Source organism: Glycine soja, chromosome 5 (genome assembly GCF_004193775.1).
Source record: "Glycine soja cultivar W05 chromosome 5, ASM419377v2, whole genome shotgun sequence".
NCBI classification, from domain to species: Eukaryota; Viridiplantae; Streptophyta; class Magnoliopsida; order Fabales; family Fabaceae; genus Glycine; species Glycine soja.
In genome coordinates, this window is record NC_041006.1 from 40,293,135 (window position 1) to 40,305,458 (window position 12,324).

The 12,324-nt window shown below is 34.4% G+C and overlaps 1 protein-coding gene across 6 annotated transcripts; it reads right to left on the reverse strand.

Annotated features, from left to right (window-relative positions):
• Positions 1 to 561: 561 nt before the first annotated feature.
• Positions 562 to 11,739, reverse strand: LOC114413306 (protein MEI2-like 4). 6 transcript variants are annotated; one of them, XM_028377624.1, is made up of 15 exons: positions 11,232 to 11,739; positions 10,338 to 10,440; positions 10,070 to 10,121; positions 9,140 to 9,421; positions 8,536 to 8,948; positions 8,270 to 8,428; positions 7,958 to 8,074; positions 7,710 to 7,858; positions 7,326 to 7,408; positions 6,839 to 7,246; positions 5,121 to 5,757; positions 4,632 to 4,716; positions 4,480 to 4,548; positions 4,195 to 4,374; positions 562 to 1,263 (listed from the first exon to the last, which is right to left on the reverse strand). In XM_028377624.1, the coding sequence occupies exons 2-15, from the start codon at positions 10,413 to 10,415 to the stop codon at positions 1,117 to 1,119; spliced, it is 2,859 nt and encodes a 952-aa protein (XP_028233425.1). In that variant the 5' UTR covers positions 10,416 to 10,440; positions 11,232 to 11,739; the 3' UTR covers positions 562 to 1,116. The 6 variants fall into 6 exon arrangements, with proteins under 6 accessions (XP_028233425.1, XP_028233426.1, XP_028233428.1 ...); XM_028377625.1 differs by having other exon boundaries at positions 6,839 to 7,240; positions 10,338 to 10,504; XM_028377627.1 differs by having other exon boundaries at positions 6,839 to 7,240; positions 7,722 to 7,858; positions 10,338 to 10,504; positions 11,232 to 11,738.
• Between the last annotated feature and the right edge of the window lie 585 nt (positions 11,740 to 12,324).

The window sequence follows — 12,324 nt, forward strand, 5'->3', positions numbered from 1 at the left end:
AATTTAATATTCTTTAAGAAAATCTTATTTTGATCCTTTTTATTATGTGTATTTAATTATAAATAAACTGAACATAATATTTTTATTAAAGTATATTCGCATTTTTATTATCATCGTGAACATAATCTACTAGTTTTACGGATAACTAATAAATAACCTGACTATTCACATCTTTTTTTGCATTTATAACATTGAAAATTAAAGTCTAAAATTAATTGAGTTAGATACATTCTAATTGGCTCCTATTCTTTTAGGAGTTAATTAATTTGTGTTTGATTTTTCTTTAAAATAGAATTTACCTTGTGTTTGGACGATATATGGAGAATGAGGTGATTTTGAAAGATGCACAACCAGACATGGGGAGGGTCATGGCTGGGACTGAGAGCTAAAAATCAGAGCTTTAAACCATATGCATCTTTTTATGATTGGACGATGCAGCCAAAGCTCTGTCTATTATCTATTTGACGGCTGAGAAATCACTGCAAAGTGGTATTGGGTAGGCCGCAAGAATTTCAGAGATTGCAATTGCAAGAGAAATAACAATATCCGAAATAATAATAATAAAGTAAAACGAAGATGTTCCTCAACATTCCCTTTTATAGAAAAAAAACTGATCCCAGAAGGGCACAAACGCCCCAGAATTTATAAAATAAAATAAAAAAATACATATAAACAACAGTACAACAATATTTTGTCCAACAAAAAAAAGTAGTACAACAATAATGAACAACAAAATCCGCAGTTAAGTCCCCTTGAACCCCACAACTCTGAAGGGAACTTAATGCAAATGGTGACATCATCATCATCTGTTCAAAGCTAACAAAAATTTTGAGCTTCAGTTAATCCATTCTCTAAACTTGTGAGAAGGTAGCAGGACGCCAATCAAAAATTTAGGAAATAAAGAAAGGTTACTACAATGAGTGACTTCATTCTGGTTATGTACCTTAGGCCTCAGAAAACTTGTGTTTAAGGCTCCTCTATAAGCAAAAAAATTGTGAGCCCTTTTCCTACTGGCTCTTCTCTCATAAAAAGAAAATGTCAATATACAGACTTGGGGGTTGACATGACATTATGGTGCAATGTTGAACAGTTAGTGCCCAAGCAAGGCTAAATCAATTAAGTGTTTTTTGAAGAGTCTATCCCATTAGCGTCTTCTCCACTTGACAAAGTTGAAGGGCTCCCTTGGCTTCGATTCTCCTCATTGCCAGCAGTGCGAGATTTTCCAGGTCTCAGTCTAATATTGGCACCCATGGGAAAAGGCTCCTGCAGAGACAAAAAAAATATTGATCAATTTTATCACCACCAGAAGAATCAGATAATATGTTATTCCTTCTAATTGGAATCAAACATGCCATTTTTATTGTTAAATGCACATCAGGTCTTGGAGATTCCAGAACCTATATCCTAATTCTATTATTGACCACAAGACCCTCGTTGACCAGAGATACTGCCTCATAAGAGCTTATGAATGTAACAGCCGTGTTTTTTAATAAATAAATAATACAGCAATAAGTTAATAAATAAATAAATAAATAAAAATATAATTAGGTCATAAATCTCTACTATATAAACCAAATGTTAACCTAGAGCAGCTTTTACAAAACACTTCTGTCCCTTTTTCTTTTCTGACGCACAAGAACCCTAACAGAGCAACCAGAGGAGGAGCTCTAGAGAGCACCAGAGACGCCACCATTGCTAACAGAGAACATTTAAGCGACTACCTTGAGGTAAGGGATGAGTTACTCACGCTTGGGAATTAGAATGAACATGTGTAGGGATCCCTAGAGGATCAATTTTTGGGTTATTTTGGGATGTTTATAAATTTAATTATGTTTTCATATTTAATCGCAGATTGAGTGTGTTTGATGAACCAATTGGTGTTCTGTTGCGAGTTTGTTGTAGTATTGATGTGTTCCTGTGTTAGGTGTGTACCTTAGGAATTAGAATTCTTTATAATTAGCATAAAAATTGTGTGGTGGTGATTTTGTTTATACCAGATATGTTGGCCTTTCAATCTTGTTCTTTTTATTTTTTTTATCATTATTTTTTTTTCACACCGCAGTGTATACATGTACATATATATCGATACTGTTTTTATATTTTATTTCACGTGGGTGATTTCTCGTCATGAAATTCGTATGTGTAGGGATTGTTGGATAAATGAATTGGCTAAAATCATTTAAAGAAATTAACTTAAGTTGTATTCACATTGTAATTAGGCATTTTCTTGATGTTGGTAACTTAGTTGAAATATTTTTGAGCCTTAGGATACATTTGAAAGTATAAAAAAAATGGTTTAGTACTCTATTTATTTTTGTCTTAGTGTATTTCAAGTAAACACTTTTACTGTGATGTGTAATAATAATAATAAATAAATAAATAAAAATAGGGTTATAGATATTATTGTTTCATAGTGATTATTGTTGTGACTTTATAGATTAATTGTTATAGAAGTTCTTTTTATTTATTTTGCTGAATTAATATATTTCGATTTAATTTATATTTTGTGATGTCAAGTAAATGTTACTATTGAATCATATGTGTAGGGTGCATGAGATGCAATAAATTATTTTATTATGAAAATGTGATTGAGATGATGTGTAAGTGATAATCAATTGATACGTGATGGATTGTGAATTACATGACTCTTGAGATGTTGTCTGTTTTGAATTGTGAGCCATGAATTATGTAATCACACAACTGTAAGACCTTTTAAGGGCGACGAGTTAATGCGCGATGAGTTGTGATGGGATCCACTGTGGGAACCCGACGAGTTAATCACTTGAGGTGCACTGGGTTAAAATATATATATATATATTTTTAAAATATATACAATTGAGATTTTGAAAACAATTGAGTAGTTGTGTGTATTGCATAATTCATAGGTAGAGTCTGTGTGTTCAAATGTTTTTTTGGGTTGGACCTGAATCAGGAGGGAGAGGCCCTGACGGACTCTTCGGAGTGTAGGCCTTGGGGGTCATCCGGTTTGAGTGCTCCTGTAAGCCTGTGCCGATCCCACATGGTTGGAGCATTCTCGCAAAACAGCGTGCCCCTGACTGGTCTCCCTATGATTTCACTTAGTGAGAGTGACCTGATTTGCCCATTGTGAGGCATGTCCTGTCATGTACTCCTAGGCGCCCGACGAGGTTTTTCACTGAAAAATGGTACCACATTGCATGTAGGCTTAAGTCTTAGTATAATTGTTGCATAACGCTTGTGTTTGAATTTCATTGAGTTAACAATTGTGGTTGTTGTTATTTTATGGAGTGTGTAAACTTGAATGGGTGTGAATAATGTGTGCGATTTTGTGCAGTAATGTTTTTTATATAAATTCAGCTTTAAGTATTATATATTTCATATGCTCTAATGTTTTATTATATACGAATGTGATAACTCACTCCCGGTGTGTGTTTGTGTTTGAACTGATTGTCACTTTGTTTCAGGTGAGCCTTCATATGATGAGTCACATGCTAGAGATGAAGAGAATTAGTCTGTGATAGGGATATGCTCTGATAAGTGTGATATTGGGGCATACGACTTTACCTCGCATATTATGATTTTCACATGTTATGATTTACTGAATGTTACAATTGCGTTATACTTTTCTACTTTAGTTTCTTTTTATTATTTATTTATTTAGAGTGGACGGCCTTGTTTTGAGCCGGGATAATCTTACCTTTTATTAAAAAAAATAAATTCTATTATGTTTTCACTAAGTGGATGTGAACTTTTATCCTTTTGAATTGATTTAAATTAAATGTGTTTAAAAAGAAAAATTATTAATTAATTTTGCATGTTTTTTTTTTCTTCTCTTTTATTATTATGTGTTTATAATCTTTTAAATAAATTTTGTATGATTTATTTAATTAGTTAGTTATAATTGTAAGGGTAGAGGGTGTCACAATGAACCTTAGGCATGTCTCACCTGTACATAAGTTTGGACCTAACTCAACCTAAAAATTAGCTCAAAGAATGAGCATTGTCCCCCACTTATATATGTAACCCTGACACTATCTTTGAGTTGACGTGAGATTTGAGTTTTTTCTAATGCACCCCCTCACGCATAGTATTAATGGGCCTAGTGTGTGGATAATATAGTAAGTATCTTAGAATTTGGATTTGACCCTAACTCAACCCCAACTAGCTCATAGGGGGAGGGTTAATAAGTATAACTAAAGAACAAGCTTGATTTACCGGATCACCAGCATTTGGGCCATCTGTATGGAAGAGAATAGGACGGCAACGTTTGTCTTCGTTCATCAGGCTTGAGTTCTGAAAATGAGCAATAAGAGAAGCTTTTCCTTGAATTCGGGCATAGGCAAGTGAGGCTACTTTTTCACTATTAAACTTCTCCCATTTTTTCCCATCAAAAGCCTGCAAAACATGTTTTTATTTAGTTCCATCAACATGAGGAACTCAAAATTGATAGTACATAGATAGAAAGCTCAAATTAATATTACATAACAACATCCAAATAACCTGGTGGAAAGGAATAATTTGACCAGGATCAATCATGTTTATGAATGCATAGCCAACATTACATTTATTCTGCAATCATCGTAGAATCAAATTAGAAACATATTTATTATTTATTCTCAAAAGGAAAGAATCAATCAACCAGAGATACTTACCTTGAAATCAATCGGTAAATACAGAAAATCATAAGTTCCCTTACATTGCTCGTCTATTGCAGCAAGAAGCATCTTTGAAGTATACCTACCAAACAAATAGCAAATAAAAAAACAGAAACAGGTCAAACCGGGAGACTAATGCAAGAGAGTATGAATTCTTTACTGCCTCTAAAATCTGATCGATAAACATAAAAGTATATGTCAGATGAGGACAGGCATGCACAAGTGTGTCAATGGAAGCATTAGCAAGCAATAACTTAAACGCTTCAAAATTAAAAACTCAAGAGCCAAATGCTCAGCTGCCAACTTGGATAAAACCATTAAATGTAAAACATGTGTCTATGTTAGTATTAGTAGATCTAAAAATAATCTATAAAAATAAAATAATGGCTTTAAGGAAACTAACAGTTTTACCGGTGCAACATTCAGTTGAAGACAGAAAATTAAGAAGCAAGAACAACCAAAAAGCGGGGGAGACAATTAACATACTTGTTGGGAATATTTTTTATCATAAGTGTAGTTCGGCTGTCTTCCCCACGCAATATGCGACCTAAATCAAGCTCATACAGTTTTTTATCAACATTGTTGGTGTTTGCTTCATTTCTACGGTGATAAAGGTTTCTCATACGTTCATTGGAAGCATCAAATTTTGACATTGAAGACATAGGATGTCTCACAGGGAAAACATGAGATAACTGCTTAGGAGAGTTCTGTCCAGCATTGGATGTTAGTTCGGTGCCATTCCCACCAACATGAGAAAACATGTTATGAGAAGGAAAATCCAGTGGATGCATTTGCCAGGAACCATGAAAACCTCCACTTCCTAGAGAACCCAAGCGAAAACCAGAAGCCTCAGGGGACCCTCCCAAGTAAGAATTTTTCCTTTCCCATGGTGAGGCTGTAACAACTGGTGCTGATCCAACATGATGGTCCATCATATGTGGTGTTCTCAGCATATGAGGCGGTGTTCTAGCAAAGCTTGACATCTGTGGAAGGCCCGGAGAAGAAGCATCATTAACAAATGATGGTGATTTCTGCCAAAGCATGGTACTTGATGAAGTTTGCTGTTGCAAATTGGAGCTGTTCCACATATGATAAAGTCCATGATGTGGGCGTATCCCATTTCCTGATGAGCAAAAGTAAAACAAAGATGCCACATCAGGATTAGATGTAAAACTGTTAAACCCACATTACAAATTTGTTCAGCTTACAATTACCCAGTTCCAACCACTTGAACTGAAGACCCATATTTAATTTGGAATTCTTAATCCCAGATAGTCAGACAACTCTAAAATATTCAAACCCAATGTTTTAAATCCCGGATAGCGGCACATAGCGGTTGGCTCAAAATACACCATAGAGAGATAGGGTATAGCGGGATAGCCACTATTTTGATTTTTTTTTTTCATAGTTTATATAATGTATGCTATATACATATAATAATTTAACAATAAAAAGTCAGAAGTGTCTTAAACAAAACATACAAGTAAATACCAACAAGGAAAAAGATTCTTGGACACCCAAAGGGTGTGGTCATGTAGGCACCTTGAGAGAGATAAGTGACAGATAAGATTGGTGATGTGATGTGAAGAGAGAGATAGAGAGAAATGAGAGGTATTGGTGGGGTGTTTGTAAATCATGGGTGTCCAAATATCACCACTCATACCAACAAATGTCAAATACAAATACAAGCATCCTAGATAGGAATTATCAATCATCAAATATCATCATCTTTTAAATCCAAGTTTTCTTTATCATTTTAACTATTATTACATCTATAGATTTTATTTCTGGAAATTAAAATCCCAAAAATAGCCCTCCAAGAAAGACCTGATGTCTTTGTTCAGAGGGATTTTCTGGAATCAACACATAGCACCACACTATAGTGCCCGCTACACTAAACTGCTCCGCTACAGCAGCCCCTGTAGTGGGCAGGGGCTTCTCCGCACCACTGCACCACTATAGCACGCTATTTAAAACCCTGTTCAACCAATACCTTGATCTTTAATAAGTGATTAATATTTTTGGCATATGTCAGTAAAAAAAAACTTGCTAGGATGTTGTTCAAATAAACAATTTTATCCTCTCTAGTCATTTAGCCGCTTTGAGTAACAATTTTCTAAATAGACAGTAATCTTTTGAAAACTATTGCACAAAAGGAAAAATACACATTAAGCATTCTTAGCACATAAAAAAGGTGCACTAACCTCCTGCATTAAATTCTGCCAAGTTCCCAGTTGAGCCCATTCCCTGAATATGCCTGCCATCAGAGGCTTCTGTTGCTCCAGCACCTATATTGTTAGCCATGTTGCTAATGGAGCTAGAAAAGTTATATGGACTACCATTAGCTAAACTATCACGATACTCAGGTAAGGAATGAGGATGAAATCTCGAACCAGATGCAAAGTTCATTGCATCAATAAAGCTACTTGACTCACAAACACTGGACACTTTTCCAGCAGGTGCCCCTCTCACAGTGTTGTGAATACCAGAATTCACATGAATGAATGCATTATCCATAAATGCATTCAGCGGTTGCCTAACTGTAGATTGAAATCTCTGATTATATCCATTTTCAAAGCAACCAGATCCAATTACTCCAGAAGGCACTGTTGCTGTAAATAATGTCTAGTTAAACCATGAAGAGCATTTGCATCCTAAGAAAAAAATAAGTGCAGGCAGATAAAATCTTACCTTTTTGTCTTGATGATAAGTTGTCTATAATACTTTGACCAAGATCTCGCTCCTCTTGCCCCTTCCGAGACTGGTGCATCAAACTACAAATGCAAGGTTTCCATGGTTGTGAAAGAGAAGGAAATAGCTTCTCAAAAGGAAAATGTAACTAGTTTTGCATCAAGGTGATCTATAACAACTTTGCATTCCAATAACCATAAAAGCCAACAAAAAAAAGGCAGCAATTAAAGGTGATACAAATAGATATGCATATCCAAAATAAAACCACCTGCATAATATCTTTTAGATAGGCACACATAAAATACAGAAAACACTTACAAGAGCTGCTACAAGTTAGAGAAGAAAATAAATTTACAAAAAGAGGGGGAAAATGGGTCAAGCCACCATGTTTCAAACCTAGGATGGCCAGGTTCAAGCTTGATCTGCTTCCCAGAAATGTCAATCTTGTTCAATGCACGAAGAGCAGCCTCCGCAGCTCGGACATCATAAAACTCTATAAATTTGTGATTATTCATTTCTGGATATTCATAGATCTGCCATTGAAGACATAATATTTAAGGAACCTTGTATAATCTTCATAAAACACATGCAACTAAACTAAAAACAGGGGAAACCAACAATGGACAACTTACTTCTTTAATTTCTCCATAAAATCCAAAAATTTGTTTAAGCTCGTCATCTAAAACAGGTGAATCAAGACCAGATAGCATCAGTGTACCATGGCCAATATCCTTTTCTGGAGCATTGACCTAACATGTCTTCATGTTAATATACATCTATAACCCAAGTGTAAAAAGTAGGAAGAGAAAGTAATTGAAAAAGCAAAGCACATAGTTCTAATACTAACTGCTAAGATGATAAGAACGATAATAGCAACCAATTTTATCCAAATGATAGCAATGGAAATGGAAATATGCATACAGGACAAGTTATTAATATTATACCTTTGGAATTGAATAATGTATATCAAGTTTCCTAGACCTCAATGGCCTATTTTGAAGTTCTTGCATTGCATTTTGTGCTGCCCTTAGATCTTGATAAGAAATCATGACAAACCCACGATGCTTACTGGCTGTATAAATGGTTCGGATATCTCCATATTGCTGCCAGAACAAACATAATAGTGCATTTACATTTTATGATTAATGATATGAAATGCTTCCTGAGAATATAAGATAACATCATTCAGCAAAGAAGAATATAGACACACCTCAAAGAGAGCCTTTAGCTCAGAGTCGTCTACATTGCTATTAATGTTTCTAACAAAAAGTGTTCTAGAAGGCTGTTCAACAAAAGGAAGTTTTCCTTTATAACCTCCAAAGAAACCAAAATCTCCATCGAGAGCACTTATTCTTTTTCCTGAACTTAAATGTTCATCTCCTTCCATCTCCATGCCTCCCCCACTGCTAAACAGATCAAAATCTTCAAAATCATCATTTGTTCTGGCATGAGAACTGCATCCTAACTCATCAACAACACCAGAAAACAGATCATCTTCATCAGGAAGGAGATTCCCTATAGTGTCAGCCTCCATTTCTTCAAGAGATTTATATGGTTCTTCCTCAGGAGGGGAATCAGCATTAATGAGATGATCAGACCGAACATCATTCCCGAATAACCTTACTGCACCAAGATATGCAAGTAAGTAGACAGATAATAATATCAATTTAACTGAAGTAAAATCAGAAAACCTTAAACAGATAGCAAATAACTTATTAGACAGATGAAAGGACATTTCATTAGTACCGATCACTTAATGATGCCACAATACCCATCATATATGTATGCTCGGTAGGCATGAAACAGAGACTTACACTTTTGGCTAAATATCTCAGACATGGAGCTTGAGAATAAACTACTTTCACAAGGGGCAGCATTGGTCACAATCTTGTTCCCAATTAAACCATAAGAGGTAGGTGCTGACTGCAGACATGCATCAGACAATGATTTGGGACGGCAATTCGATGATTCCGTGGAATGTATACTATCCTCAGGTAGACTAGCCTGTGGCACCAGTAAGCCAACTTTTGCATTTACATCAAGGGGTGGTGTAGCATTCAAAATGCTGCCAGGTGATGCTACCATTCCATTGTTTCCTGATAAAATCAGAATAGCACAACTTACTTATCCAGCAATTAGTAACATGTTTTGCAGATAAAGTAATACAGTAATTGAGATAGATGTATAAAAATGGTTTGACATCAATCGCTCATTCAAAGTACTCTACTATATTGATTGATAACTGATGATCATTATATCAGATTCAAGAGCAAGAACAACCAAACATTTATATATTGTTGAAAGCTAAAAAGTGAGAGGAAAATCGACTTAACAATCACACACATATCATAGCCAATTTCTAGTTTACATTAATAATCACTTGTTCCATGTGCACCCAAACATTTACAAGTCGTCCAAAACAGAAGGAAAAGAAATATTGGCTGAAAAGCCCTAAAATGGAAATGTATTACCACAATTCAAAATTGAGAGCAGTTCTATCCTATAAAGTATAAAGTATGCAGAAACATACACACACATACAGAAAAATAATCCTAAAATAAACAAAAGTGACTAATCAATTTGTGAACCAAATTCTGAATAGTCCATTTAATGTCTCAATAACAATTGGTAGTATTTTGTTAGATAGAAATCTTGGGGCATTAATGAGGGCATTAGAGAGTACTAGTAAACCGGTACAGCATACAGAACAATTTTGAACAAATAATGGAGTGATCTGTCCTTACCTTGTGGGTAATGGTCATTAATAGATTTTGGTTTCTGCAATCCAACATTCCTCTGCCCAAAAAAACAGAATTCAGGACAAGTTTACAAAACCAACGAGTCATAAAGGTAATAGCATTGAAGGTCAGAGAGAAGTTAATTAACATTTTGAAAGCAAAAATAAATAAAGACCCAAGTTTAATAAAACTGTACAATTAGGGATCTGATGATCATTAAATTCTCGGGGTCACATTACAGAAGTTCAAGAAACTAAAATTACAATAAAAATACCTCAGAGCGAAAGGAAATGTCATCAAAAAAGTGGGATGAAGCAGAAACCCCCCTCTGATCCATGATTTGAAAAGGCATCCTGCAGCCTCAGAGTCCAGAGAATCTGGAAAAAGAGTAATATTGCTGAAAAACTCACCAATTGCTAGCTTCCTTGGACTCTATTCATCCTTGTATATTGGAAATAAATTTTAGGTCATTTACTTGACAAGGGAAAGCGCACATAACAGTGAACATGAAACTCCAATCAAAAAAGAAACAAGAAACTTGAGGCCATGTCAAACCCAGAAAATATCAGTTATCTTAATCTCTTGACTATTAGATTCTATTAGATTAAAAAAAAAAACGGGCAAGAACCGGGTAATTTAAACTATGCTACCTAAATTCTACTTGCCAAAAATTTCAAAGAGATCGATGCAAAAATGGTTGCATCTTCAACTAAATACCACCGGAAAGGGATTCTATTGGGGGGAAAGAATAAAGCTCGTGGCTTACCTACCAAAGACCTAACACAATTGAACCATTTTGGTTGCCAATAAAATGCAGGGAATAGAAACAAAACCATCCATAGAAATTAGGAGATTCCTATTCAACTGCACATAAATAACAGCCAACTTCCCCTTTTTGCAACCAACCAAAAAATGAAAATGAAAAGGCATCAGACTTAGGCTTTCAATTCCACCTTTGTAAGGGAATTTTGCAGGAAAAGCCTTAAACATGAACAGATCAGGGGCAAAAACACAATTTTCCAAAAGGGGAATTAGTGATGATGAACATAAACAGGTCATAATCCCAAAGTCGGAAGCACCAAGACATAATCAGCCAAAAAATAAATATTGCTATTTAAAAAATAATAATACACAGATTATAATATTTTTAACCAGACAAAATTCTGACCTCAATTCAAACACCAACTCCCCAGCACAAAAAACTCCAAAATCTCTATTCTTCACAAAATTTAACAACCTTCTCATAGGAAACTTTTGAAAAAGAAAGACGGAGAAGAAGAAAAATTGAATCTTGCAAGAGGTATATAACACTAGGAATTCAGAAATAAGGGATCTCGAGATTTCTTTTCAAAAATTTCATCTCCTCTCTCCGCATTGCTTTCCTTGCAATCTCACTCCAGGATAAAAAGAAGAAAAGCAAATTCTTTTTTTATTTTTGGCTGTTTCTAAAGACTCAAACACTGGCAAAAAGAAAAGGAAAAACAGAATCACAATTCGGATTTCAAATCGGAAATTTTGGAGATTCCGGCCAGCGTAGGGCAATTTTCCGGCGAGATTAAGCTCGCCGGTCACGCTGTGTGGTTCAGAGAGAATCAGACAACCCAAGAACAGAGTTTTGAGACCTTGTAACAGAGAAAGAAAGAGAGAAAGAAGGAAGGAAGAAGAGAGAGAAAAAGTGTGTTAGTTGGCTTTAATTAAAATAAATTAAACAAATAAAATATATATATATATATATATATATAAAAATTAATAACAAATACTAAATACGCGCAGGTCGTGTTTTGCGAGTATTTTTTGAATTTGAAAATAAAATGAAAATTAAAGACCGCATATTACACGGAAAGTTTTGAAGAAACAAATGTTACAAAGAGGACACTTATCTTTTATACATAGGATGAGAACTTGTTACTGTATTTTTATTTTTTTTTATATGGAACCTCTGTTTTCGTTTACAATTAGTCCACGTATTCTTTTTTGCTTCTGTTACTTCTTTCTGTCGTCTGATGTAAATTTATTTGATTCGTTTCTTTTCATTTTGGATATAGTTTAAAAAACATTTAATTACAAAATTTATTCTCCTATTTTATCTATTATATTAAATCTATTTTTTTATTTTTTTTATTTATTAATTGAGTTCTCCTATATTTTAAAATATAATATCTTTGTCCCCACTTATTTTAATCTTTTATTACTATAATTGATCAATATTATCTTAAAAAATAAGAACTTTAAAAAATGTTTAAGGAATGATTAAAATCACA

Excerpts from the sequence above, each read along its gene's own strand:
- LOC114413306 (XM_028377624.1), bottom strand. The coding sequence starts at position 10,415 with ATGCCTTTTCAAATCATGGATCAGAGGGGGGTTTCTGCTTCATCCCAC. Across the intron at positions 4,549-4,631 it reads ATTTACCGATTGATTTCAAG|AATAAATGTAATGTTGGCTA; the intron begins GTAAGTATCTCT and ends CGATGATTGCAG. Across the intron at positions 4,375-4,479 it reads AAATTATTCCTTTCCACCAG|GCTTTTGATGGGAAAAAATG; the intron begins GTTATTTGGATG and ends CATGTTTTGCAG.